This window comes from Mytilus trossulus, chromosome 4, assembly GCF_036588685.1.
Source record: "Mytilus trossulus isolate FHL-02 chromosome 4, PNRI_Mtr1.1.1.hap1, whole genome shotgun sequence".
NCBI classification, from domain to species: domain Eukaryota; kingdom Metazoa; phylum Mollusca; class Bivalvia; order Mytilida; family Mytilidae; genus Mytilus; species Mytilus trossulus.
The window spans coordinates 85,034,601-85,062,533 of record NC_086376.1 but is presented as its reverse complement, the minus strand read 5'-3'; the positions used below and the strand labels follow the sequence as shown (position 1 = coordinate 85,062,533).

Below are 27,933 nucleotides of genomic sequence, written 5' to 3'. Positions count from 1 at the left end.
TTGATGTAGCTTTTATTAATTATGTTTAAGATTGTAAGTCTGTTTACAATAATTATGTCCATCACATTTCTCTGTCCATCACAGCAGTACTTAAATTGCATATGTGAATTTTTCTTACGGTAGAATCCGAGATATTCTTCCTTGTAGTTAACTTTGTGCGGACTCCTCTGTCTATTTCGCCAGACAGACAGTAGTATTACAGCTGTCTACGTAACGTAATCTTCACAACCTTGTTATAATAAAATATAAAAAAAAACTTGAAACAACCTGGAATTTGATTAATGTCAATCAATAAGGAAGAGGAGGAAATAATATGGATTCACCGAATTATTAATTTTTGATTGATTTTTTTTGTTATTAATGGTGACTGTAATATACCGATAACAATATCCTCGATTGATTTCAACTCGAATTTCAATGCATGTATGCTCTAAAATTGTATATGTTATGATCGAATGAGTTTTCATAATAAACACTATTCAGGACTATTTTGGTTTTGTATGCACAAATACGATTTAAATTCAAAGCAACCAGGAAGTCGTAATTGTTAGTCGAATATGATCATTTTTGAGATACAGTGTAATGTTTTAATTGTAAATAAAGAAGACAATAATCAATATTGAACCAGCTTACCGTTCAACAAAATGTGCATAACAAATCGTTAAAGATGAGGATACCATTTTACCATATTTGTATTATCTTTTTCGGAAAAACTTTTGCGAATTCAGGTAAGTTTCATAAAATTTTCATTCGACGGATGAATCAAACAAACTCCCAGTTTTAAGAGTTTATCCAAGAATAGATGCGACAGAACTCAATAAGAAATATAATTTTCATTACTGAGCATCATATTGAGAGCAGTGTAGGTTTAATAATTGCTTCTCTTTTCAATATAGGACATGTCCTAATTCAAGAATCAACAAAAATATATCAATAGACATAACAGGATTACTCGGATAGTCTATTAGAAGGTATATGCTATGACATCTACAACGAGGAGTCTACTCGTAAAGTATGAATTGGTAGCTTCGATGTTAACATGGTTAAGAGCAATGAGTAAAATGAGGGAACTTATCGGTTTATGTTCGAAATTCTGTATTCTCTTGTTTTCCTGAGTGTTTTTTGTTTGTTTGTTTTTTGTATGTAATTGTGGATATTTTTGTAATAATAGCGAGTTTTACCGTTTCGCATATTTGAAACAAAATGATTACATTCTGTTTAGTCCAGCCATAGATGTTATATGGTCCAGCGAAAACAAGAATACTTCAACACTTTATGGTAAAAGCATGAAACTTGACAGAGTGAAAGATTAAGGGTACAAACAAAATTAAGATTTTGAGCCACAGAAAAAAAATATGGCCGCCAAATTCAAGATGGCCGATATAAGGTACTTGGAAGACATTATCATACCCTTAATGAAGTCTACTAATATGCAAGAATTCAATTGATATCCCAAATTTAAAGAAATACAGTTAAGCTGTGTCTATAATTATTTTTGCAACTTAATAAAGTGATAACTAATCAAAATAGCGTCCAAATTCAAACCAGCACCGTATAAATTGTCAGAGTTTGACGGTATTAACATACATACATTATTAATGAATATGGTATAGAAAGTTACCACACTAATGCAGCTGATCATGAGATATATACATTGGCTTATAATGAATAAATTATACCAGGAAACATAGATAATGTTTATAAAATGGAGGCAAATGGAAAAATTGCATCGTAAACAATGGAAATATTTGACGTTTTCTTTTAATCATAATGTGGAATAATATGATACAAAATTATAAAAAAAAACATTTATTCAGATACAAATGCAAGCCAACATATTATTTCTTTGTAAGAGGTGGCATCAACTATAAAATAAAAATGAATTATACAATTTAAATTGGCGTATCTGACAAGGTCTAAGTTTACACATTTATAGTAAATATCATTGTTACCTCAGAAAATCGGTCAAAACACTAGCAATTCAACAGTACAAAGACAAGTATTTCTCGTTTCAAAATCTAAGCGCAAAAACAAAAAGCTTTTAACTATATCTATTTGTCATCACAACCTTTTAGACAAAAAATATATATTTGATAACAAAAATAACAGTCAAATGCAGGATACTCATAATTTAGTAGAGTTTCATCAGTTTCTCACAGTCTTGTGAGTAGTTATATAATAAATACTTTGCATATTTAAATCTGTTTTCGAGCCTGCACATGACCCGTGGATAAGCTTTTGACATGGCTTTGCAGATTCTGCAAGACATTACCAGAATGGAACTCATTAACCATCAAGTTTTTGCATACCAGCATTTGCGAGAAAAAAACCCCGATTGCCCGCAACTAACACTACCGTGGGAGGCAAACTATTTTAAATATTAGTCTGGTTTCGGAGAATCATTCTCAATTACTTTTGCCTTCTGTGTGAAAAAATGATTTTATAAAATTCATTTACTATATAAAATGAACTTTATGGATCATATGGAAGCACTTCATATCATTCTATAACTTTTATTACTTTAATTTTTTCTCTTAATTTGGATTTTAATAATTTGTACAAATGCATATGACAGTTCCTTATATACGGAAGACACAGACAATAGTTTGCTCATTTTTGCTTTATAACATTAATATATAGAAATGAGGAAATGTGTTATGAGTGCCCATGCGACAAATCTTATTTCATCTGTTCTACTACATAATGTTATAGTAATGTATTTTAGTAAATCGTGATATACCTATAATTAGGCTTCTTGTTAGAAATGTAGGTAACATACTTATTCTATATACTTTATACATGCTCTTCGGTTGGGTTGGTGCATCTTATCTTTGACACATTCCCCATTTCCATTCTCAATTTTATAAGATTTTTTTTATCGAATATGTCTTATTCTGTAAAACAAGTACTATTCAGATGCCTAAAAATATGAAGATCTGTAAAGGTAGACACGTTGTGTTGTATATTTGTATTTTTTTTTGAAATGTAACATAGTTATCAAAGGTACCAGGATTAAAGTTAATTGTGATATTAGATTTATTAGTGCGCCAGAGGATAACATTGTTTTTTAAACTCACTTACAATACATTCTAATTAAGAATAGGCTATAATTTTGAAAAGTAATAGATACATCTGATATTTTAATTGTTTAAATGTGTCCATCAGTCATTTTGAGACGACTTTAGTTTTTTTGCTTCAGTAGTCTGACAGTTTTATACATTGAAAGTAGAAATTAGGGCGTCCATTGACGTAAAGACGTTACGCGCGATGTTCGTACATGTAAGCGTAACATAACGTCGCGAATATTTCGTAACGTTCAAACCAAAACTTCGACTGAAACGTTGGTTTTTTAAAAGCATGTGCGACATTCTTGTAAGACTCCGCAAAATCGACGACGCGTTTTAACTACTTATCGAAAATTGATGTACTTTAGATTTTTTAAAAATTAAGAAAAACAACATTTTGAAAAATAATAAAATTCTACCATTATAAGAGCTTTGATAAGCAAACAATTGACGTAAATTTGAGTTGAGTTCGTGTTTACGTCAAAAAATGGCGGTGCGACAACCTTGTAAGCCTTTGAAAAATCGCTCATAAATTACCATATATCATTTTTCAGGATATTTGTTTTTAAATTCATAAAATTAAGCAAAATAACATTGATGTAGTAAATACAAATACTAACCTTTTTCCTTTTAGATAAATGTTTTTGATTCTCAAATCTGGAATACCATTTTATTTTCTCCCGTGGGACAGATTTGCCCTTGTAGTATGGAACACTTTATTTTTTCTATGACGTCATCAAAACGTCATAAAAAATGCATAAAAAATGAAGGAACCTCTTTGTTAAATAATGGAAAAAACCGTTTTTCAAAATATTAAATAGTTTAGAAGAAAATTACAGTTTAGTGGTTACAATAAATGAAATATGTTACGCGGGACAGCCTAAAATTAGCCGTTTTTAGAAACTGAAGCTTGTCGCATGCAGCATAAAACATAGTTTCAACAAATATTTTTATTTTTATTTAAAAAAAAAACACTTTTGTTCAAAATGCGTACAATATCAATGAATATGATATCGCAAAATAAGATATTTTGGACTTGCATAATGTCATCTACACCGATTTTCCAATGAGGTACGAACATCGCGCGTAACGTCTTTAGAAATCAATTGTGTAATATTTTAACGTGTCATCTTATGTATAAACTTAGTTATTCACATTTAGGAAACTTTTTCGAATGCCCTTAACTAAACATCATTGTTTTAATCCTATTTTATTGCTTGATCAAACCAGTTTGTGGCCGAGAAAATGCGAAGAACTTTAGAAACAAAAACTTTGAAAAAGGAACAAACAGAATTATACATTAATAATCAAAATATGAGAATTTCGGATACCGTTTTTAGGGCAAACATCACGTATCTTTGGGATATTCATATTTAATTCTGATTGTTGTAATAATCACATAATTGATAGAATATGAACATGTTTATTTTATTTTTTTTAAGAAGCAGACCCTTGTGAAAATTATGACGTGATTACTGATGATACAAGAGCTGTAAATTTGCAGTTGGATCTTGCAACGACAAACCCGTTCTCAGATGACCGACTGAAAACAAAATGGTATAGGATTACCAATACAGTTGGCGAACATATGCCAACTGAACCACCAGGGGTCTTCATGTGCAACACATGGTATCCGATATGGTTAAATGGTAAGTTGGAATATATTTGAATATACAATTCCATGCTTGCAAGTAGAACTAATTTTCTTTTTTTTCTGCCATCTTAGCATACTTGGATCAACAGTCAATAATAGCAAACTCAGAAAAATTATTTTACCTAACCAGCATATATCGGTAAATGACTTAGTTATATGTTTCGATGATTCTATGGGCGGAACTTAACAATGAATTACAATATCTCTTCATAGAGTGTCGTTTTTTCACGGTTTCTTTATGTCACTTCATGGAAAAGTAATACACGAGGTCTTGGTGGTAAATGAGGTAACTGGTTAATACAAACAAAATGGGGTGTTTGTTTTCAAGGTTTATCAAATTATTTACCTGTGTATGTTGTTATGCTCAACGCCATTTTGTCGAAAGTTAGAGATGCCTTTAACAAAAATCTTCCTACAATTGATTTTAAAACTTCCTGTAAAGTCTATGTAATGTAAGCACCATGTTTTAATATTGTACTCATATTGTTTCATAGATAAAATAGTTCGTTCAGTGGACCTTGTTTACTTGTTTTTATTAACACGTCTTAATGGTAGAGTAAAGCATTTGAATACTTATTTTTCAGTGTGTCTTTCATGTTTTGATGTTACAATACTGTCTTAGGTTAGGTTGAAGGTTTATGTCTGTCAAAACGTTTTAACACGTCGTAGGAGCCTGTTTTTGGGGTTATCGTCTATTGGTGAGGTTTTATATGCATTTGTCGTTTCTCGATTTTATAAAATCAAGATATGCATAGTAAGATACACATCCTTGATATAATATTGATCGTTGGTTTTCTTGTTTGAGTTGTTTTATACTAGTCCTTTTTGTTGACCTTTATTACTTGTTGTTCGGTCTGAGCCGTGTTGCAGTTCGTTCTTTGACCTATAAATGTTTTAAAACGTTTTATACAATGTGACATGGATAGAGAGTTGTCTCAGTAGCTATCATACTTCATTTTCGTATCATATATACTACATCTTTACATTTAACATCTTTATCTGTTAAGACAAACCATATACTGTATAAGTCCAAATATCAATTGTCTAGTTATTTTTAGACATCAGTTACTTTGTCATACCTTCACGAGATTAAATGAAATATGACCAAAAGCTTGTTTTTTACAGTTAATATTCAGATTCTGTTTAAGGTTGAATTTTTCAGTCACCAATAACTTTTTCAAATCCTCATGGGATTTTATTTTATTTAGAAAGATGCTTGCATGTTTATGACATTAAGACAGTATCCAGAGAAAATTTTCAAAATAATTATTTTTCATGTTTACTGATATGTGGACTTTGTTTACAGTTCAGATAAAGTCTGAGGTAAAAGTTTTTAAGTCCTCAATTATTTTGTGAAACTGTCATGAGATTATATGACAATTGGACTTTTAAAGCGTGTGAATGAAAAAAATACAGCATCCATAGCAAAATTTTGAATTGTAAAATTAAATTTTCCCGTATTTTTATTGATAAATGATTTTTTGAACAGTAGATCTTGTGTAAGGTTCAATTTTGTTACACATTAATAACTTTTTCAAAGCTTCTTTGTAATTTTATGAAGCTCTAGCAGAAACCTTTAAAAGGTTTAGAGTAAACGTTAAAAGCAAACTTCTAAAAATATATATTTCTTTTAATTTTCAATTATTTTCTAATAGACGAACTTGATTTCTTTTGCAGTTAACATTTACACACACTATGGGATTGCATTTTTTAACATGATAAATTTGTAAACTTCATTGATTGATATGAAAAATGCACATTCGCTTGACTTCAAGAACAAGAAATAGAATCTTAGAAATCAATTTCTTTTTTGTTTACTGATAAATAAACAGACTTCTTGATCACTTTATAGGTCAACATTAAAGGAGTAAGTTCGGTAAGGGCCATATTTGGCCCCAATTATAAAGTTCATAGTTACAAGACAATAAATGTTTTAAGTTGCCTTAAAGACATGTTAGAAAGTTAAACTGAACTGCTTTTGTCAAAGTTTAAATCTAACACGTTGATTTTTACATCCAAAAAAGGTCAAAATAAGGGATTTTGGTGAAATTTGACAAAATCAGCTAGATTTCAACCAAATGAAGGACTAGGAAACATAGAGCGCAGGCGTCGACAAGCTTAAGATTTAAAGAAGACATGTTAAATGTCTTCACAAACATTATTTTAAAAGATCTTTGTTGTCGACGAATGCGCTCTATGTTTACTGTCAAATAATCTATGGAAATTTACCCATTTTTATTGATTTTTTCGTGAAAAATCAATATGAGTACAACTTGTGACGTCATAATGAAACGCAGAAACGTAAAATTTTCAACAAAGTGGTTTATATCCTAGCTAGTCAATGTATTAGCTGTAATTTATCTTGACATTGGTTGATAAATATGAATTTGAAATTTACGCTAAAAAACGGGGCCATTTTAGGACCTTATCGAACATACTCCAAACATTTCCTTTGATAGCATCAATCTCAGGCACGACACATGGTTCAACAGAACCCATTACGTTTGTTTGTCTTGTAGAAACATACGAAATGTAACTTGGCCTTTTTCAGGAACTATACCAACAACTAACATGACTGTTGTAACAGAAAAAGTATGTATGCAAACATTTTATGGTATTTGTGACAGAACATGGGACATCAGCATCATGAAATGTCCAGGAGATTTTCTGGTATACGAGCTAGTCGTGAGTCCTATCATCGACTCTGGTTATTGTTTTGGTAAGTCATTAAGTTGATCTCATAATCATTACAGGTTAGTCATAATAAAGCTTTAAATGCAAGGAATAAATATGAATTGAGCGAAAGATTATGAATGGATTGATTAAAGACAAAAAGATCATAAGTAATTTGAAAATAAAAATTAGGAATAGCAAAGCAAAACATAATTTGTTATTTCTGAATGTTTTGAAGTATTTTTAAGCAAACGTTCGTATAAATAAATAGAAACATTGAAAACGTACATGATTATATCATTCCATAATTACTAGTATATAGTATACTTGCCTTTTTATTTATTAATCGGGTTGACTTATAGGGGTACTAACTACAAGATATATAAAAAAATCAAAAGTACAATTTATTTTGTTCAATCATTAATGAAAGTCAAGTAGCGGAATACTTATTTGCTTTTATCAGTAAAAATGGTTCAGTTTTGTCAAATTAATCTAATAAAAATTGTTAATGAGTTATACACTTGCAAGTGAATAAGTCGACCTTATTAAACCCGTATTCATGTAAACTCCAATTCAACCCCGTAGAAAGAGATAAAAAATGTCCGTGTACGGGTTTTTAAAGGAAAAGAATGTCAACATTGAAAGTGAAACAAAGGTAAATAACTTGATTAACAGATTCGATCCACACAAATCCATTCTTATAAAGGTAAAAACTACGGTAAACACAAATGTTGAATCTATAATACAACATTTATAAGATTTTTTAAAAATCGAATTGCAGATGTTGCTTAATTTATTTAGATCTATATTTATGTTTACATCGCTTATAATTATGGTCATGGAAGGTCAACTCGATAGTTAAATAGATGTCGTCTTGACTAAAATTCTCACGAAACGAAGCTACATCATTTTGTGACCATGTCCTGTAAATTGTTTATTTTATACTTTTGATAGTTTTGAAACATGTTTTACATTGTTATAAATGAAATATGAGAATTTAAGTCAAATCGGTGAACATGGATTTGGCAGCTAGTGCCCCTTTTAAAGAACTGTAAAACTTTAACCTTTTCATTTCTACCATAGAAAAGATGGTCAATGAAATTTAAAGAAAAAAAATTATCCAAGGTAACTTTAAATAACAGTTCACAATTTAAATAAAAACTGCGGGGTCTGAATTTTAATATTCTGCATTAATGCATATTTTTTCAACAGGCTTTGCCGATGTTTGTCCTGAAGGACAGTCATCTGAGAATGGAATGTCCCCAGGCTGTTCAGGTTAGTGCTTAAAAACAAACGTAAATTTTCCTCGCAATTTGATGAATTTATGAGGGCTGTTAAAAAGCAATGAAGTATACATACTTGATGATATTCCAATATATGTGCATGAAAATGTCTAAGATTTCGACTTTCTCGAGTAGGTGAAAAGATTTTATAATGAATAGATCACCTGCCACATTTGTCCGATGTCTGTTTAAACATTCATCTTCTTTCGGCCCCTGTCACCAATCAAACTGAACCATCGTAATCGGTTTTACTTAACATCCAGTTTTATTTTCATTGCATCTATTGCTGAAACACAAGTAAACAAAAAAAGTGTGTGCATATTACGGAATAAACATTTTGGAGGCCTCCCATTTGATTTTGTTGGGGATGGGGAGGGGAAGAATTATGAAATAAGAAAACCTGGCCTGATACAAACCAAAAGTAAATTTGCACAAGATAGGCTTATAGTGAATATTATGCACAACACATTGTCTGATAATTCAGGATACAAAGCTGAACATAAATTTTGGCGCGACAAATTCGCAGAATTAAAACATGCATAGCAATAGATGAAATAATGACAATAACAATCAAAACTAAAGAGTAAATAAAGACTCACAAAACCAAGGGACATTTACATGAACAGTTGTAAATAATAAATAAGAAACAATACGAACTTTACTAAAAACCGGGAGTGAAATCAGGTGCTCCTGGAGGGTAAGCATTTCCTTCACCGTATACGGTCGTGTTATTTTTTTATTCAGTTCGGTAGTGATGGAAATTTATTATGACTAAGGAAGAATATCAGATATGATTTCTGACACTCTTTTGTCATAATGGCCAATCAACTTATGATGTCGACCGTAAAATTGCTTGAGTGATGACCTTAATTTGAGTGATTCATAGCCCTGTCTTAGCTAAATATTCGATTCGGAAAAAGTTCTCCTACCTTCCCCTTTTCCCCTACCAAGATATATAATTATTCTCAACGTACAGACAAATGCCTGTAAATATCATATATATAAAAGAGATCTATTTGTGGTTGTCTCAATGAATTTAAGTGAAAAAACCCGTCCTATATACTTTCAAAATCACCTTCAAGCATTGATTCCACCGTAACTCAAATTAAAAGAGACAAAATCAAAATTGAATGAAATAGAAAAAAACCCAATGAGGACCAGTTACTCTTTTTTAATTTCTGATCCCTTCTGATATACTTTATTTATATTTGATCCTTTTCGTCTTCCACCATCACCGCTGTCAGTTCTCAAAGTTAATAAAATGTCCTCTGAATTTCATTCTTTCACAAAATTGTTCTATGAGAATCCCTTTCCAGGAAAAAATAACTTTTGCAAGCACCATTCTTTGGAAGGTATTCTTAACATCTATCTAACACAGTCGGTATAACAAACAATGTACTTATACATTTATAAATCGACATCACTACACAATTTTAATAATACTGAGAGTACCATGAGATCACTGAAAAAAATATGTAAATGTATTATTTAACCAGTGTAATATCATTTAAGTACTAATTAGACTTTGATTTTTTTTTTTTCGATTTTTCGATGTGAATTGTGTCTTCAAATTAGATCAAATGTCATAAATTCATGAACAATAAAAAAATGTGAGTGCAGTTGTTATTGATATTGTAAATGTATCCAATATATACTTGCAACCCATTTCATACTTTTCCGAATGTAAAGATGTATGTACAAAATCACGAAAAGTTATTGCGCAAAATAGCGAATGATTACGCTCGCAATTACGAAACTTGAGATTCTAATTAAAGTCTGTATCAATGTTCAGTCTACAGCGTTCTTATTCTATTCGATTTGGATTCATTAACCGGGTTTCATAATTGTGATTATATTTGTGTAGCAAACTCTTTAGTTCTGTATGTATTTAAGAAATAATTCATGGGGGTTGAATATATCGTTATTTTACCACGGGTTGGCCCTTTATGACAAATATTTTACCCTGAGCGATAGCGAGGGGTAAAATATCGGCATAAAGGGACAACCCGTGGTAAAATCTATTCAAGCCCCCATGAATTATTTCGATTCTAATAGGACAAATACGGCAATTCTTTTGGATCGACGCGCTCTAGGTGGAGGCAAATGTTTGCCGTTCCCATAAATTAACACACTTTTAGATTGGCGTAAAAGAACAAAGCAAACAGAATAAATGACAATGCTCAAACTATTTATGATAACGTATTTAGATAGATTTGGATGAATTTTAAAGACAATTTACTTTTATATCTTCTATCTATAAAATAATGGGCTTATACCACATTTTAGCATCGTTTGTTTACGTTTCCTTGTTGTGATGATTTTCGCTTTCACAAGCGTGCATTTTCCCATAAAATGCTTATATTCTTACGTTATTGTTCTATGACGTCGGTAAGCTCATTCATAAACAAGCATACGACGTGGGAGTACGATCGGAACAGCCCATGCAATATATTCATATTTTACCACGGGTGTGTACTCAAAGCGTTTGAAGGACGTCATGTTAGAATTGTTTGTAGACTAATGGTTGTCTTTTGTTTTTTGCAATGCCATTGTTACTTCGTTTTAAACGTGAGAGTTTGAACATTCGTTTGGTATCTTTCACCTCTCCTTTGAATAAGAACAGAGTGAAAATGTAATAATAGAGAATGATTATTCATAAACATTTTGTTTGTTATATCCCTCAATATTTTTATAACGCTGGTTACCGTCGTTCCAATAATGACTCTCTCAATTCAAAGCTTACTTTTAAAAGTATCAATATGACTTTTATTTCAAGACAACTTCCCAAATTTTGTGCTAAGACCGACAGTAGTAAGTGACCTTGCAGAGGGTAGACGAATACGAGGCGCTTCAACCCTAGAGCCAGTGTTTAAATGTACATTTGCTGAAATGACGGAGAGTTTGTTCTTCGACATTCATTGGTACATAAATAACAACAGCGTAGTGGCATACAAGAACATTGCAAAAGAAAGCTGGTTGAATACTCATCTGAGGCCTCATGACTGGATAACCACATACTCTATGAATATGCTGGTATGTTGTTATATTTTATCACGCATCTGATTTTGATAGAAAAAAACACGGGACACAAATTAACGGATTTGTAAATTATAAAACTGTAATGTTTGATTTATTAACATTCTCCACAAGACTTAAAAACTAAACGAACAACAGTAAAAGCAAGATATTCTGTAAGTAATAATTTCTCGATATGGATATGTATATTTTTATACATTTTTTAAAATTCTGTTTTGCTATACTAAGAACAATTTCAGTCTTAGAACGATGAGGATTTTTCTTATTGTATTAAATTGACCCTTAAGAAAAAGTCGACAAGTGAAGTAAAAAATAAAATCACAAAAATACTGAACTCCGAGGAAAATTCAATTGGAAAGTCCCTAACCACATGGCAAAATCAAATGACAAAACGCATCAAACGAATGGACAACAACTGTCATATTCCTGACTTGGTACAGGCATTTACATATTTAGAAAAGGAGGAGAGTTCTTTAATTTTTCTATTCTCAATGTTTTCTGTTTCATTTATTTGTATGCTGAACTGAAACATCTATCTTAACGAATAAATGAAACTAAACTTGGAAAGTGGTATGGTATTTTATTTACTGGAAGTGGTGCAACCTGGTGAAAAAATAGAAGAAACTTTTCGGCACTAATTTTCAGTTTGTTACCTTCCGTGACTAGAAGCACGTTTTGCCATGCATTAGAAATAACATATATAATTCAAAATGAATATTTTATGTTGCATTTCATTAAAAAATAAGTGAAGGTAGTGTAAGATAACGGACTTTCTCATTATAACTGCGTACTGCCATTGAAAACAGAAGATTGACAAAATAACAGATTCCGTAATGATGAGGACACAATTTATATGTCCAAGAGAGGCTGAAGATATCTGGATTTTACATAATTTGAAATGTTTGTATTACACTTTAAATAGGTAAAATGTAGTGTGCGGGCAAGGTTAGGACAAAGTGCAATACCAAGTCCTCCTATTGAAAGCGAAGAGATAATTGCAGGTGTAATTGTAAGTACACTTCAATATGTTACATAAGAATTGTTACGTATGTACAGCAAATCTGCAAATGTGGGTATGGTTTATCTCACTACGTTGCAAGGTCCTACTTACGAAAAAACACGAATTATTATTTGATATTTTTTTTTATTTTGAATCAATAGGAACGTGCAGAGAAATTTAACGGTCAATACATCATCAATAGAACTATGGTATCAGTGTTAAGTTGTTTGTTATACACCTTATCGCTATTTGTCCGCCATTACTGGATATCAACCAGGTTCCCGTAAAATTTTGACGTCATAAAACAAAATAACTGACGCCTCAATGGAACAGTGATTGTTGTATGCGTCAAAAGTTGAAGCGGCCAGGTCAGTTGGGATTAGCGATAAGGTGTATTGTAGCTGTTACTTTTCTTTTTAATCTCTGCCAACCCTTTTACCAATTAATAAACAAATTTGATATAAAAGAACGTACTATAACAATCAGTTTAAAAAAATACTTTTCTGTAACTAAGCGATAAACTAGGTAGAAAATATACAAAATAACATCAATTTAAACTGTATTAAAGAAGCCTTATAGGTAATACCTAACCTAAGATTCTGAAACTGACCATACCGGCTTACACTAATCAAAGGATGTGGCACTTAATAGAACAATTTATAAACATTTCACAAGCGTAAGCACCAAAGTTTATCAAAAAATGAGAATTTGCATTAAAAACGGGATTACGCTCTCTTCGTTTTACCTACTTTTTTGTAATATTGTTTTATGCTCACTGTTTTTACAATCTTCCTTTAAAAAAAGTAGGAAGTGAACGTGTTCGTACTGTTTATCGAATTATATGCTTTTGAATAAATTTGGTTTTGTATGACCTGTTTGTTGTAGCCGGATTTAGATCTAAATTCATTTGTTAAAGTCACTGAGGGGGAGGAGGTAAATATCAACTTAAGATCAACAGTCCCAGTGGGCTGTATCAGTAAAAGTCTCCAGAGTCAATGCGATCATACCATGTACATAAGTCAAATTAGTTCCAATTCCAATTCAAACAGATGTATTAACAACGTTGAAAATGGTGATTTAGCGTTTGAAAGAGAGTTCTGTGGTATTACCATACCTAGTATTGGATGGAATAATACATTAAATCTTAAAGTAACTGGCTATGTGGACAACTTGTACAACGAACATAAAACAAGGACAGCGAAAATCCATTTTACATCTCTAAGGAATAATATGGACCTATCTGGTGCTTGGAATCGCATTAATATTCCAGATATAAAGGTAATTTCAGTTAATAGAATGAACTGATAATTGAAATAAAAGCACTATCGATTCAAATTGCAAATGCTGTCACATGGACTTGTATGATCCGATTGAATATCTAGAGGAAAACAACATTGATTTCGTTTCTTGATATTATGAAAAACATATTTAAATGGAGCATTTGAGACGTTTATTTTTTGTACACCTATTATCTTGAAAATACTTAAGGATGAAATTACAAATAGACTCGAAAATGATTATTTGGTATATCTCCAGGCAAGATTTTCAAAACGAAAATAGCATTCAAATATTCTACCAAAGTATAGTTTCGATACATCTAGAATGTTTTGTATTTCCACAATAGGTTCAGATTACTGATGCTGACCACAAACTGACTGGAAAAGCTTGTTTAGCCTTTACCCTCTCCAACTTTGTTACGATTGATGGCAACGAGTATTCCTTTCAAGGAGCAGGAGAATATGTTCTTTACCGACACAAGTCTTTACCGTATTCGGTTAGTTTTCTTTTTATCTGATATTAAGTAATACATGTACATCTGTTTGTTAAACAAAAGTAATTCAATCAACATAGACTACATATTAATCCCTTCTGGCCATAGGTGAGTGTAGTTGTTTGATGTTGTTGTGGATCAGCTGATGAGCGGGTAAAATATTGAACCAAATTTTTACCAATATTATGAAAACTGATATATAGTTAACATTATTGATGAGTAATGAAACCTATCAGCGTGAATACTATTGCGCATGTTCTATATTTATATCTAGACTAAGAGGTTTCTCATGTACTTTCAAAATTAGGATTTGTTAATACCTACTGGTATTGAAATACTTTAGTTATAGGAAGTCTGTATGTAACATAAACCATACACACTTTTTAAAAAAAATTGACATAGTTCCGTTAACTCATTATGTTGTTTATATTGGAGGCAACACAAATACAATAATACAAATTACAGAGTTTGTAAACAGTTACATTTGAGGAGTCATTTATCAAAATGATGTAAAGTTTGTGTCACGCCAACACACAAGAAAGAATAGTTAAAACGTCATAATCTATTGCTGATGAGGTATGAAACTAATTAGTATTGTTATTTCACGTAAAAAGAAAAGTATTGTCATATAGATTTGCTTCTGGATTTTATTTCACTATGTTTAGATCTTTAGTTTTAATCTTGTATTTTTTTTTTGGTACAGATTCATATTCTAAAATCAGCATTTACGCCGAGTTCTACAGGTATCTGTGGAATAGCAGTTAGGAGTTTTAACTCACTTTTTGTACTCAGAACATGTTATACGATCGGTCAATACTACACAAATGAAAATGCTTGGACTATTCCCTTAGTTCAGTATAAACGATGCAATGAAAATGACATGATATATCGAGAAACTGGTTCAGGATATAAGGTATCATACTATAAATAGTTGTTTAAGTACGTGATTATCATGTTATATTTGACTATGATGCTGAAGAAATATACGATTTTAAATATCTTTTTTTTAATCATTTGTTAAAATGAAATAGTGAAGTAATGATTTTCCCTTTAGCAGCTGGGATGGTTCAATTCTGTAAAAGTAAGATAAGAATATGCTCCAATTTAAAGGATTTGAAGAGTTTTCACGACTTAGATGTCTAGTGCGCTTGCACAGATATAAAAATGTTTACCTTAGAAGAAAAAGCCAAAAGATAAACAACAGTATACAAAAATATTACATGAATTACTAGATACTGAGCAACACAAACCCCATCCAAACCTTCAGCTCCGTAAGTGTAAGAAATTTCCCTGCTCCACATGTAACACAAGTCGTGTTACTCATGTACATGTGTACAAACCCGTTGATTTGGTATGGCACATTCGGAGGATGGGATTATGGTAACGACAATTTGAACATACCCTTCGTCATCAAATATCAAACCAACCCGTGATGGCGTCCGTAAATTTTTTGAATCATTATCTCAACTTCAACTACTTGGAGATACATAATAATTCTTGCAGGTGAAGCTGGAGTTTGACTACTTCGACAGGAAAATTTGCGTTTCTGAGCAAGACATCATCTTTTAAGCCGTAAAGTTTTCTTCTTAACCGACATATTCAATTAGAGATGTAAGTCACGATATGAGGCAGACTAAACTTTATGTGTTGTATCTTTTATTTCAAGTTCGATGGGATAAATGCTTTAAAAAACTCACCAAACTTTGAATGATTTATCGAGATATCTATATCTTTATACCGGAGGGCGAAGTTAAGTATTTTAATCTATACTTTATTGTAGATAAACTTGCCTAGTGGGACAGAAATTACGTTTCAGTATGAAAAATATTGGATTAAAAATATTCTAGTTAAACCTTCAGTTCTAGACGACGGTAAGATTGATGGTCTCTGTGGGAACATCGCCAGTGAAGAAACTGTATTACCTTCATGGAGGCAAGTTATAGGGACTATTTTTTTTAATCATTGTCTTAGACATAAGTGTTTGAATATATTTTACTGAATGACATTGATTATTTTCGATTTCTGATTTCAGTAAAGCAAATATGTGATAATGTTTATGATGCCGTTTTCTATCAAGTAAAATGAAATATGGCATGTAAAAACATACTAATAATCTGTTATAGATAAATATAGAAAGTCTTGTAGCACAATTTGTTTACCATCAATGACATTTCCAAACTGGTCCACAAGGATGATAACATTTGATGAACAGAGAAACACTTTAAGTACACATTTAATTTCGTTATTTTAACATAGATCTAAAGAACTAGTTAGTTATTTTGTAATTTGTAATGTTTATTGTATATCTTTGTTATTTTTTAAGAGTTTCGGATGCCTCGCAACAACTGTTTATTGAAAGGCCTCAGATTGATTCTTTTATGCGTCCTACTCAACCGTATTGCACATGTAATAAGGAAGCAGGTCCTACAGATGACATTTCAAAGTTTAACGACATTCACTGCAATTTGTCGGAACCTATTAGGGTAGAATCATGCCGACAAGAGAATCAACTAGATGAGTCAATTATTGACGAGTGCACACTTTCAAGAAACAGAAGAAGCGTTTTCGCAAATAGGAAGAAACGAACACTAACAGATGATAAAAAAGAGGTCATCCCTTTGTCGTATGACACTTCTTTTGACCCGAATTATATCCCAGAGGTGAATATGCATATACACTCTTTGATGAAAGTTCATGTAGGAAGGCAAATCATTTTTCATATGACACAGACCTGCACTTCTTCATAATGTTGCCTTACATATTGGACTTCAGTGGAATCCAGATTTGCCTAATATAATGATTTGATTTCAACTTTTACTAGCAATTATCAGATCTATGATTCATACTGATGCATAATCTTTACAGATCAGATTATAGCATTATACAAAGTCACATGGCATTTTAAGTAAACAAAAATTCAAGGCACATGCATTTTGTTTTTGTTTAAATCGGAAAGCAATTACACTTTACGGACTTACTCGATCAGCTAATCAATACTTCACAAGAACAAATGACATAGAGACCTAAATGATATGCAGGCAAATATATAGAGGTCAGATTGATAATACCTGCAAGTAGCTGATTTAACAAATTCATTTATATACATGTATTTATTTCGACTGTTTTAGGAACCTTTATGGGAAAATTGGTCAGAAATCGAGGCAAAAGCATTTTGTGAGGATTTTATAAGCAACATGGAAATAGTTCGGTTATGTGAACTTCATTCGAGTTTCAACTTTGAAACTTTTACCATGGCATGCATGAAGGATATCAAGGTATTTTTTCATATATTAACTTTAGTTCAAGTTACAGAAATAGCATTTGATTTAGTAAATTGCTAGAAATATAATAGAAATTGGAAAATAATTAGAAAAAAATCATAAGAAAGATATTCCTAAACAGTAAAAAATCATTCCTCTAAATTGAAATATTTCTATTTTGTCATATAAACTGTCATTTTAGCATGGAGGTAATACTAACTTTGCTAACTGGATGGTTGAGATTATCAAAGATTACTGCTATGCTGAGCTTTCACGCAATGAAACTATCATGTCAATGACAGCAGAAAATGGAGGGAGATTATATGATGAACTGTTAAATGAATTTTGTCCTATTGGATGTAGAAATCAGCAAAACTGTGTGAATGGTTGGTAACCAAATATATGGACTTTTGTAGCATATAAGATAGTGACTTGTCAAAACTTAATGATCAGTTTCAAGTATTTTCTAGTTGAAAACACAACATCCTTCATGGAAGGCCCTACACCAAGTCCTAAATTGTTTGCCTACAATTGAAAGCGTAACTTCTTCTTTGTGCTTAACTTTCACAGGATATTTCGACAGCAATATTTGTTATATGATTCAGACGATAATAAATTTGAAGCACAAATATAACCAAAATAAATAAATATGTTAACAAAATATACTAATACTCATTTAAAAACACACCAGTTATTGGTCGTGCACGAGCCCGTTATTTCTTCATTTTGAAGTACTCACAGGTAAAATAAGAGCATGAACTTTTTGAATTTGTAAAGAATTTCAACTACATAGTGTATACATAATACCTACGATTGTTCGAATTCCAAACAGTTGCATAACAATTGTGAATATTTAAGTTTTAAAATAAAATTAAAATTTAGTTATGTTGCCTTAAATTAATATCTGTATATCAAAATTAAGTAAATTGCATAAATTAAAAACACCTTTTATCAGTTAAATATCAATAAGAAATTTTTGTGTGTTTGTTATATTAAAGGGAAATGCAAAATGTGCGATTCGAATGATAATATTGGACATGATTGCTTAGCGAAGAAATCGGAGGGCCCGAAAGATATTCTTATTCCAGACAGAGGCGCATGTAATATCAGGCAAAGAACTTGTTTGGAAACAGACATATATGGAGAGTTTAAGTCAACAACATTGTACTGCAAGTTAAATAGATTTAAAGTAAGCATTTTTCAAATACTTCAACAGATGGACGAAAGATACCAAAGGGACACTTAAAACTCAAAGATTGATAATAAACTGACAACGCCATGACTAAAATAAAAAAAGACAAACAAATACATACAGAAGACACAATAGTTATCATTTGTTGAATTGATTTTAAATGTACGTATTGTTATGCGTTTACTTTTCTACATTGACTAGAGGTATAGGGAGAGGGTTGAGATCTCATAAAAATGTTTAACCCCTTCGCATGTTTGCGCCTCTCCCAAGTCAGTCTTGTATTATTTTAATTTTAGTTTCTTGTGTATAATTTGCAATATTTTCATAATCACTGAACTAGTATATATTTGTTTAGGGGCCAGCTGAAAGACGCCTCCGGGTGTGGGAATTTCTCGTTGCATTGAAGACCTGTTGGTGACCTTTTGCTATTGTTTTTTCTATGGTCAGGTTGTTGTCTAAACAATAAACAAGAGATCTGTGAATGGTTTGGTTATTTCAAATCTTTGAAAAACTAAAACCAAAGAAAGCTTAAACACAGTGCGTGTTAAATACACACGGTGTTTTATATATAAAGCATTAGAATGTATGACAAATGGGATAATTATACACATGCAAAAAACTCGAGAAATCACCTCAAGTCTGACGGTAGCAACAGAGGAGGATTTTAAGTGGACAGAAATTTTGCTGTTTTACTTCCCTGCGACCCGTTACCTAAGTTCCTAAATGAAACGTTGAAAAATGACTTTCGTTACTGTAAATCTGTGTTATAACTAATGAATGATTACAATATAAACTGTTATATTCACAGCAAACACCTTAAACAGTTTTCGTCATTTAATGACATTTCAATAATTGCATAATTCCTTAAGAGATGTGACTTCATTCTGGTGAGTGGAGGGGAGGGAATGACTTTATCATCAAACTACCATTTATTTCCTCAGCATAATATTATCGCTGAATGTTTTAGCCAAAACAAAACCATAATGTATTATTTTCTCTTCATTTAAACTCTTCAAATATAGATTAATATGAAACTGTGTTGTTGGTCTGAATTGTATAATTTTTCTGTTGAGTTTTTTTTTCATCGATTTTGTTTTGTCCCTTGTGATGTTTTTTTTCTCTTGGATCTTGATATTTTCCCTCTCCTTTTGTATTGATTCATTCCAATATATCCAACATATGATTTAGTGAAATTCTTTTTACACAGATTGATGGTTAATGACATGTTTAATACATAACGCTTCCGCAGATTTTTATGATATGTTTCAATTTCCCTCGTCTTTAAGAAAATTGTTTGTTGTCATATAACATAAGTTGGACATAAGTACCGATATGCATGTCTGTAATGTCACTCTAATGGTAATATCACTGAACGTTTGGGTTGTTTTGTTGCGAATATCTTTTTTACTCTATCTTATACAATACATATATACAAGTTATTTTTTTTTCTGTTTAGTATTAAATTTATATTTAGATCCATTTTGTTACATCTTGTGATCAATTTTATTTGGCAAACGCCAATGGCAGTCACCAGGGTTAAATAACATCAATTGTTCGACCTGTTAGTTAACTGAGTTTTGTTTATATGATCCGTTCATTCTATATTGACTCTTAAAATTTAAGAGTTTATCTTAAAATGAGGGTACTTTTTTTTCTAAAAATGAGGGTACTTTTTATATAGCTTTCCAAATATCGTTTCAATCCAAAACATCACTGGTGTACTAAACAATATTGACACCGTATGTTTGTGGCATAACATCGTGGCCACAAGTTAATTTTTTTTCTGTTTAGTATTAAATCTATATTAAGATCAATTTGGTTACATCTTGTTGTCAATTTTATTTGGCAATTGCCAATGCCAGTCAGCAGGGTTAAAGAACATCAGTTGTTCGACCTGTTAGTCAAATGCGTTTTGTTTAAATATACTTTTTCACTTTTTTGGTCTTTTGAAAATGTTGTTTGTGCTGTTTTTATACCCTTCTACAACGAAATATGTTCTTCATGCACACGTATAAAAATTGCGGGTTTATTCCAACGCAATCATAGGTTTGAACGTAGTTTTCAATTTAGACTCGTTTATATATATATATATATTCAAGAATTAGGTTTTATTGGACTATTTAGTGTTTAATGATGCTGGTAGTATTTCTTATTTTTTTAATCGAATTGTCATTTTTCCGAATTTAATTCGATTGCCACTATAGAACTTCTACGTTTTTTTTTTCAATAGTCAACATGCACATGATATTTTCTAACTCGAATAATTCAAGCCCTTTCCGTGTCCGATTTTCTCCCACACGAATGTAGCCTATATACCATCATATATGTTATGATGGTATGATACTAAACCCCTAACGGGAAGGATTGTGCCTGATGTTCATATGATGAAACCATAATCTTTCAGTCAGTTTAATTGAAGTCTGGAGCTGGCATGTCAGTTAACTGCTAGTAGTCTGTTGTTATTTATGTATTATTGTCATTTTGTTTATTTTCTTTGGTTGCATCTTCTGACATCAGACTCGGACTTCTCTTGAACTGAATTTTACTGTGCGTATTGTTATGCGTTTATTTTTCTACATTGGTTAGAGGTATAGGGGGAGGGTTGAGATCTCACAAACATGTTTAACCCCGCCGCATTTTTGCGCCTGTCCCAAGTCAGGAGCCTCTGGCCTTTGTTAGTCTTGTATTCTTTTTTTATTAGTTTCTTGTGTACAATTTGGAAATTAGTATGGCGTTCATTATCACTGAACTAGTATATATTTGTTTAGGGGCCAGCTGAAGGACGCCTCCGGATGCGGGAATTTCTCGCTACATTGAAGACCTGTTGGTGACCTTCTGCTGTTGTTTTTTTATTTGGTCGGGTTGTTGTCTCTTTGACACATTCCCCATTTCCATTCTCAATTTTATTCGTAGATCAGCGAAATATAACGACTGAATTATTCGGGTTAGATATTTTATAAAGCTCATTTTACATCTCAGACGGAACCAAATCTGTGTGTGCATGTTTTTTGAAGTAACATTTCAAATATTCGACATTGAATCTCAGGTTTACTATTGCATTTGTTATTCAGACTTTGTACTTTATGTCTGTAAATTTAGGTTAAATTATGTAATCCTGTACAGTTTTATTTAATTCTTCAAAAGTAGTCTTTATTGTCTCTGCGCCTACTGTAAAATAAGATACTGTATACTAGTAGTAATAGTAAGCTTGAAACTTATTGAGTTCGACAAGTAAAGATTCTGCATTGCACTGTTTTTTTCCTTTTTATATCTGATATAGATAACTGAAAATGGCATTGTGCAGAACATCACGTCTATCATTTTGCCGGGGAAATACAACAATGTACATAGTATTTCTTGTCAAATTCCTTCGCAACGGAGAAAAAGATCGACAACAGAACTCGCAGAGGGGTATATAATATCAATCTCCTATGATGGAGAACATTTTGGGGACAGTGTTTCCTTTTTGATTTACGATGAAAACTGTGTAACCTGTGAGGTATCAACATTAACTTGCAATGTCGTGGTAAGCACTTAAACAATGTTAAATGAGGCAACAGTAGTATACCGCTGCTCGAAACTCATAAATCGATTGAGAAAAAAAACCACAATTCTGGGTTTACAAACTAAAACTGAGAAAAACATATCAAATATAAGAAAATAACTACGACACAACAGGAATACAACATTAAAATGTAACACACACAGAAAACGAACTATAATATAACAATGGCCACTCTTGAAAAGTTTTAATTTGGTATGTGTGCTCATGTAATTACTAGAATCCCTGAACGTTTACAAATTATACAAATATTTTGTGTCAAGTTGTGATGAACATCATTCAGCCAAAAGGAAATGTATTTCACCTTTTCGAACAAATGTCTGGTTAAAGGAGTATAAAACTAAAACGATCCTGTATCAAGACGGATTATGACAATTAGTATTTATTGTTTGGTGTATTTGAGCTTTTCATTTTGCCATTCGCTTATGGACTTTCCGTTCAAAATTGCCTCTGAGTTTGATAAATTGTTCTTTTGGTTTTTTGTAAATTGTTTACGTAAGCTTGAAATGCATATTTCAATATAAAAAAAGAGAGCATAATTTTATAGAATCAATACGAAGAATGTATGCCGACTTCCAGTACAGAGAATCCTTTTATTACAAGGACCACCAATAGAGTTCCAGGTTTGTAAGATTACAACACTTATTCTTATTAACTAAAAAGGTTTGAGCAATTTGTATACAACTGTAAACTACACTATATTATATTATGTTTATATATATATCAGCATCATCTTATTTATTATGGTTTAATATCAAGGGCTAGCTTTAATTTAATGAAAATGATAAATGTTTTAACTGTTACAATTAGAACACATTTTCAGGATTCGTGCAATTCTACGAATACATAGATAAACTTAAGATTTGTAGAGCATCAGGTAAACACTATTAACAATTGATTATTTCTAAATTTTCTTTCAATTTCTTCTGGATTGAACTTTACTAGCCTTTTGTTGTACATTTTCAATTTTATATGATATAAATTTGGAACACCTAAAATATTACAGTGCAACAGCAACGTATAAAGCAAGAACTTTATGTAACGTATTCTAAAAAAAATATTTATATATACAGTCAAACCGGCAAACAAAAATACCTCATAAGACCTAGTATTGTAATTTCAAATCTATTAATATAACCGCAGCTGAACATGTTAAGATACCTAAAAAGACAGGTTAATGTATAATAAAGATGACTTTTATAGCAGATTTGATAGCAATTATTTAAAGATTACATAACGAGTGGGAATTGAATATCGCTTAATATCAACTCTTGTTATAATAACAAAACGACGAGTTTATAATTATTTTTTCAAATAAGTAACCTAAGTAAATATAAAGCTATATCCAATTTTCATGAATTGCTCATCCTATTTCTTTTATGGACATTATTTTTGTTTAAAAAATGCTTGTTCTAGCGTTTCGTACACACAAGAAGCACAGTATGTCTTGTTTAGTCGTCAACCTTTAACGTTAGATATTTTTAAACTTTGTGTACGTTTCAAAATAAAATAAATTTTGACAAAAAAATTACCTTCTGGTGAAAAATGTGAGTGTTGAAAACATCACTTATGTACTACGAATCAACCTTTGACAGTAACCAATGACCACGAATAGCTAATGGAAATGTCGTAAAACTGTCTCTTACTTATGGATAGGTCAATCAAATATACGACGTTTTTGTATCACATTTTCGTATCATACTTCGTTCAGTGAGATACGAGAAATGTCTCTTCCTGCAGGTAAGAAACAGGCCACAAACATCAGAGAAAGATCTTTGTATACTGTATCATTAATTATCAGCGATATTGTTTGCAAAAGTATGTTATGATTGTTTCTTAAGGAAAAAATACATAATTTCCAATACTTTCATTCATGTATATATTGTAATAATTTTGTGTTTATATCTACCATATTTGACTGTCTAAATTTTCATTTAAGGAAAGAAAGAAAAGATAGGAATTCTAAATATTATTTCCATAGGAACTGCTGCTTTGTGTGTTTGTCTGTTAGTCATCGTTGCATTTTGGATATTGCATAATAAGAAGAAGCAAAAAAGGTACAATAGAACAATAATCGTGAGCTTAGTAATTGGCGTTTTGAAATAACAATGTTAACTTTTGCTAAATAATGTGGAGAATACACTTGTCACTTAAATTTTACTGAAGTTGAAAGTAAAGAAAAATATGTTACACGAGAAATACAAAAAATATGTATAGCAATATCTTATGTTTATATTATGCTGCAGTAATTTTTTTTAAACAAAAGCTCACAGTATACTGACAAAACAACTTTAACGCAATAAGTTAACGATAAGCCAAAGTTCCTTACTAACAATTTTGATTGATGTTGATGCATTTTTGTTTGCAAATACATAACAAAAAATACTTTTCTGATACAGAAAGACTGTTGTAACTCGTCGAACCTAATAAGGCTACAGTAGTTTGTCTTTTGGATTTGAAGTTTGTGGACCCTATTTAGTTCTCATTTAGCTATATATACATTCCTGAAACATATGTTCGATTTAATAAAAATACATGCTTCATAATAAAAAATGCAAATGTAATGTGATGTTTATGAAATGACTATCCAACAGAGGAGATATGCCCCGGACTTGGGACATTCACATACAGAATATTGCGGGGTTAAACATGCGAGTGGACAATCAGGAAACAATAAAAATTAGTTCAGAAAAACTTGAAAGTTTAGATTGACACACGACAAAAAAGTAATATAGCAAATATAACGATCATCAAGAAAAATTCTGAACGGAAATTCAAAAGTGCAAACACATCAATCTCTTACTGATGAGGTACAGGTATTTCATTATGTACAAAATGGTGAATAAAAGATGTCTCTTTGACATGTTCCTCATTATCATTTTCAATTTTAATTACACTAGTTAGTTCAAAGGATTCAAGACAAACAGTACCAACCTGAAAGACTTCTCAGTGCTTAAAAGCTAGTTCAAAGTCAATGAAATTTAATAAATAGATTATATTTTGCACCAAAAAAAATCGATCAGTACACGTCCAATTGATTGTGTTAGGTTTAAAGTTAAATTTCCAGTATTGACTGGATACAAAAGTATAAATTACTCAATTAACAATAACATTATATACGATGAAATTATGAATCTACTTTTTGTTCAGACAACACTATAGAATAATTTATATTTTAGCAACAGAAAAATATCATATCTTGACAAAACTGCAGAGAATGGCATCTGGAATAGCGAAAATATGTTTTATCGTTTTTTTGACGATAAAAGATATGTTGAATCGGAAAGTCCACCGCCTTACTCAAGCCGTAGAGCTTCACTTAGCAGTCAGAACAGTGCGTATCTAGTTGGTTCACTTGCAGAAAAGAAAACACCAGTCGGTCTTTTTGTTATAAAGTAAGACAACACAAACGTCCGATGAATCTTTTGTAAATATATTTTATATAACAATATCTTTTCTAAAACATATTACTTATATTTGTTCATATCGTACTTTATGTCGTTGTACGATTCTAATTTTATTATTCAATGTAAGCTACTTCATGACCTAAACATATTTTGTAATTTTTTATGGGTTTATCATGAATTGGTACATTTTGTAAAATTGCAGTCTTAAAGTATTTTGCTTTGATTTAGTGCCTTTTTCAAATTCTTTAATTAACACTAGAATAATATTTTTTTTTATCAGCGTTATCGTGTAGTGTTAAAAATCATTGCAATTTTTTAGAATTGTTCATAAAGTGGTTTTAAATAAGAGCAGGGCCAACAAGAGCCGTCTCTGGTCAACTTCCTAAATTTAATTTATCGGTATTTTGTCATGCTGTACGACGGACCTTCTAAGTTTATGGTACTTTAAGTCAATCTCATATCTTATTTCGGCTAGCAACCAATATAATGGTTTTGATACACTCAAAAATTGCTTAATATACAGCTTTAATCTACACTTGTATTTATGTTTCAGAATTAACCTGTTTGATACGCAACATATTATATATGGATAAACTGGCAAAATCAGTACCATTAATCCCTAGCAACAAAGTATTGTACACAAGAACTGCAATGAATTGTCTATTTTATAAGATTCAACTGTAATATGTTGAATCAAAAATATCATTCAAGATCCTAGTAAGAAGTATCAAACTACAAAGGAAATATCAAGGAAAACAAAATATGCTCAATATCATGAACATTAACTATTTCCATCTATTTTATGAAACATCCCAACAAACTTTTAATATTTTTTTTCTTATTTCTAATTTTGAAAATAAAAAATTCAACTCTTGAATGTGAATCATTTTAGACGGGTTTCATTCATTTAAGCTTTTCAACCAAAACTCAATGGAAGTGAGAATACAAAACAATGGCATCGTGCATCTGAGCTTATTTTCATTCAAATTGGTAGGATTACAGTTAAGAAACATATTAAACTTATTATCAATTCGTAATTTTAAGATTATGACCTATATAAAACTTTTTACCAAATCATTATATCCAAAAACTCCAATGAGCCATTGAGTTTAAAAAAAAAATATATTTGAAATAAGTAATCTTTGACTATAATTTCTTTTATATTTCCGTCAACAATAATAGGGAATTTTGAAAATTGTATCTTCGGTATAGATTTTTTTCTTGTTTAATGAATTCTACAAATAAACCTATGAAATGGCTACTTTTAAACACAGAATAGACGTTAAAATATTTTGAAACACTTAGACTTTCCTATAGTAAGGAAAGATAACCTTAGCAGCATTAGTTCAAACCTTTCAAAATTGTTTATCCTGAATGCTCTTCAACCTTCGACTTTATTTGGTCTGTTGAAATTTAACATTGCCATTAGAGCGCGAGGTTAGCTAGCCGCAAAACCAGGTTCAACCCACCATTTTTTTAAATGTCTTGTACCAAGTCTTGAAAATTACCATTGTTATATTATAGTTCATTTCTGCGTGTGGTACATTTTAGTGTTGTGTGTCTGCTGTATCGTAGTTTTTCTTTTATATTTAGATGTTTGTCCATCAGTTTTAGTTGTTACCTTGATTTGTTGTTTTTTTCTCTCAACCGATTTATAAATTTCGAACAGTGCATTACTATTGCCTTTATTTATAAATTTGAGCTTTCAAAATTTCGGTGAGTAATTTATGGACGAAAAGCGCGTCTTGAGTACATATGTTCAAGCTTAGTATGTGTGATGAGTTTATTTTTTATAGTATATTAGTATTTAATTTCATTTTTAATATTTTTGTAGTGAGATTCTAGTATAGGTAAGGAAAAATAAATTATCCACTTGCAAATAAGATGCATTCAAATTAATATTTTGCTATTTTGTTGTAACAATACGTTGTATATATATATATAATTATTCACTTTTTCTAGATCTGTTTTGATATATTGTAATTCATTTGATATTTCAAAAATATTTTTTCGTTGGTTTGACGCTTTTG

General features: G+C 31.0%; 1 protein-coding gene across 2 annotated transcripts; it reads left to right on the top strand.

Annotated features, from left to right (window-relative positions):
• Positions 1 to 509: 509 nt before the first annotated feature.
• LOC134716188 (uncharacterized) lies at positions 510 to 27,933 on the top strand. 2 transcript variants are annotated; one of them, XM_063579019.1, is made up of 18 exons: positions 510 to 728; positions 4,511 to 4,714; positions 7,271 to 7,438; positions 8,605 to 8,667; positions 11,452 to 11,708; positions 12,634 to 12,720; positions 13,597 to 13,989; positions 14,336 to 14,485; positions 15,186 to 15,395; positions 16,263 to 16,414; positions 16,806 to 17,142; positions 17,611 to 17,757; positions 17,945 to 18,128; positions 18,741 to 18,931; positions 22,215 to 22,460; positions 23,044 to 23,119; positions 24,436 to 24,553; positions 25,676 to 27,933. In XM_063579019.1, the coding sequence occupies exons 1-18, from the start codon at positions 668 to 670 to the stop codon at positions 25,893 to 25,895; spliced, it is 3,264 nt and encodes a 1,087-aa protein (XP_063435089.1). In that variant the 5' UTR covers positions 510 to 667; the 3' UTR covers positions 25,896 to 27,933. The 2 variants fall into 2 exon arrangements, with proteins under 2 accessions (XP_063435089.1, XP_063435088.1); XM_063579018.1 differs by having other exon boundaries at positions 4,508 to 4,714.

What these genes read in the sequence shown, in the direction of transcription:
- LOC134716188 (XM_063579018.1), top strand. Translation starts at nt 668, where the DNA reads ATGAGGATACCATTTTACCATATTTGTATTATCTTTTTCGGAAAAACT. An exon ending in GTATCCGATATGGTTAAATG is followed by an intron (nt 4,715 to 7,270) that starts GTAAGTTGGAAT and finishes GGCCTTTTTCAG; the next exon opens with GAACTATACCAACAACTAAC. An exon ending in GACCACCAATAGAGTTCCAG is followed by an intron (nt 23,120 to 24,435) that starts GTTTGTAAGATT and finishes TTTTCATTTAAG; the next exon opens with GAAAGAAAGAAAAGATAGGA.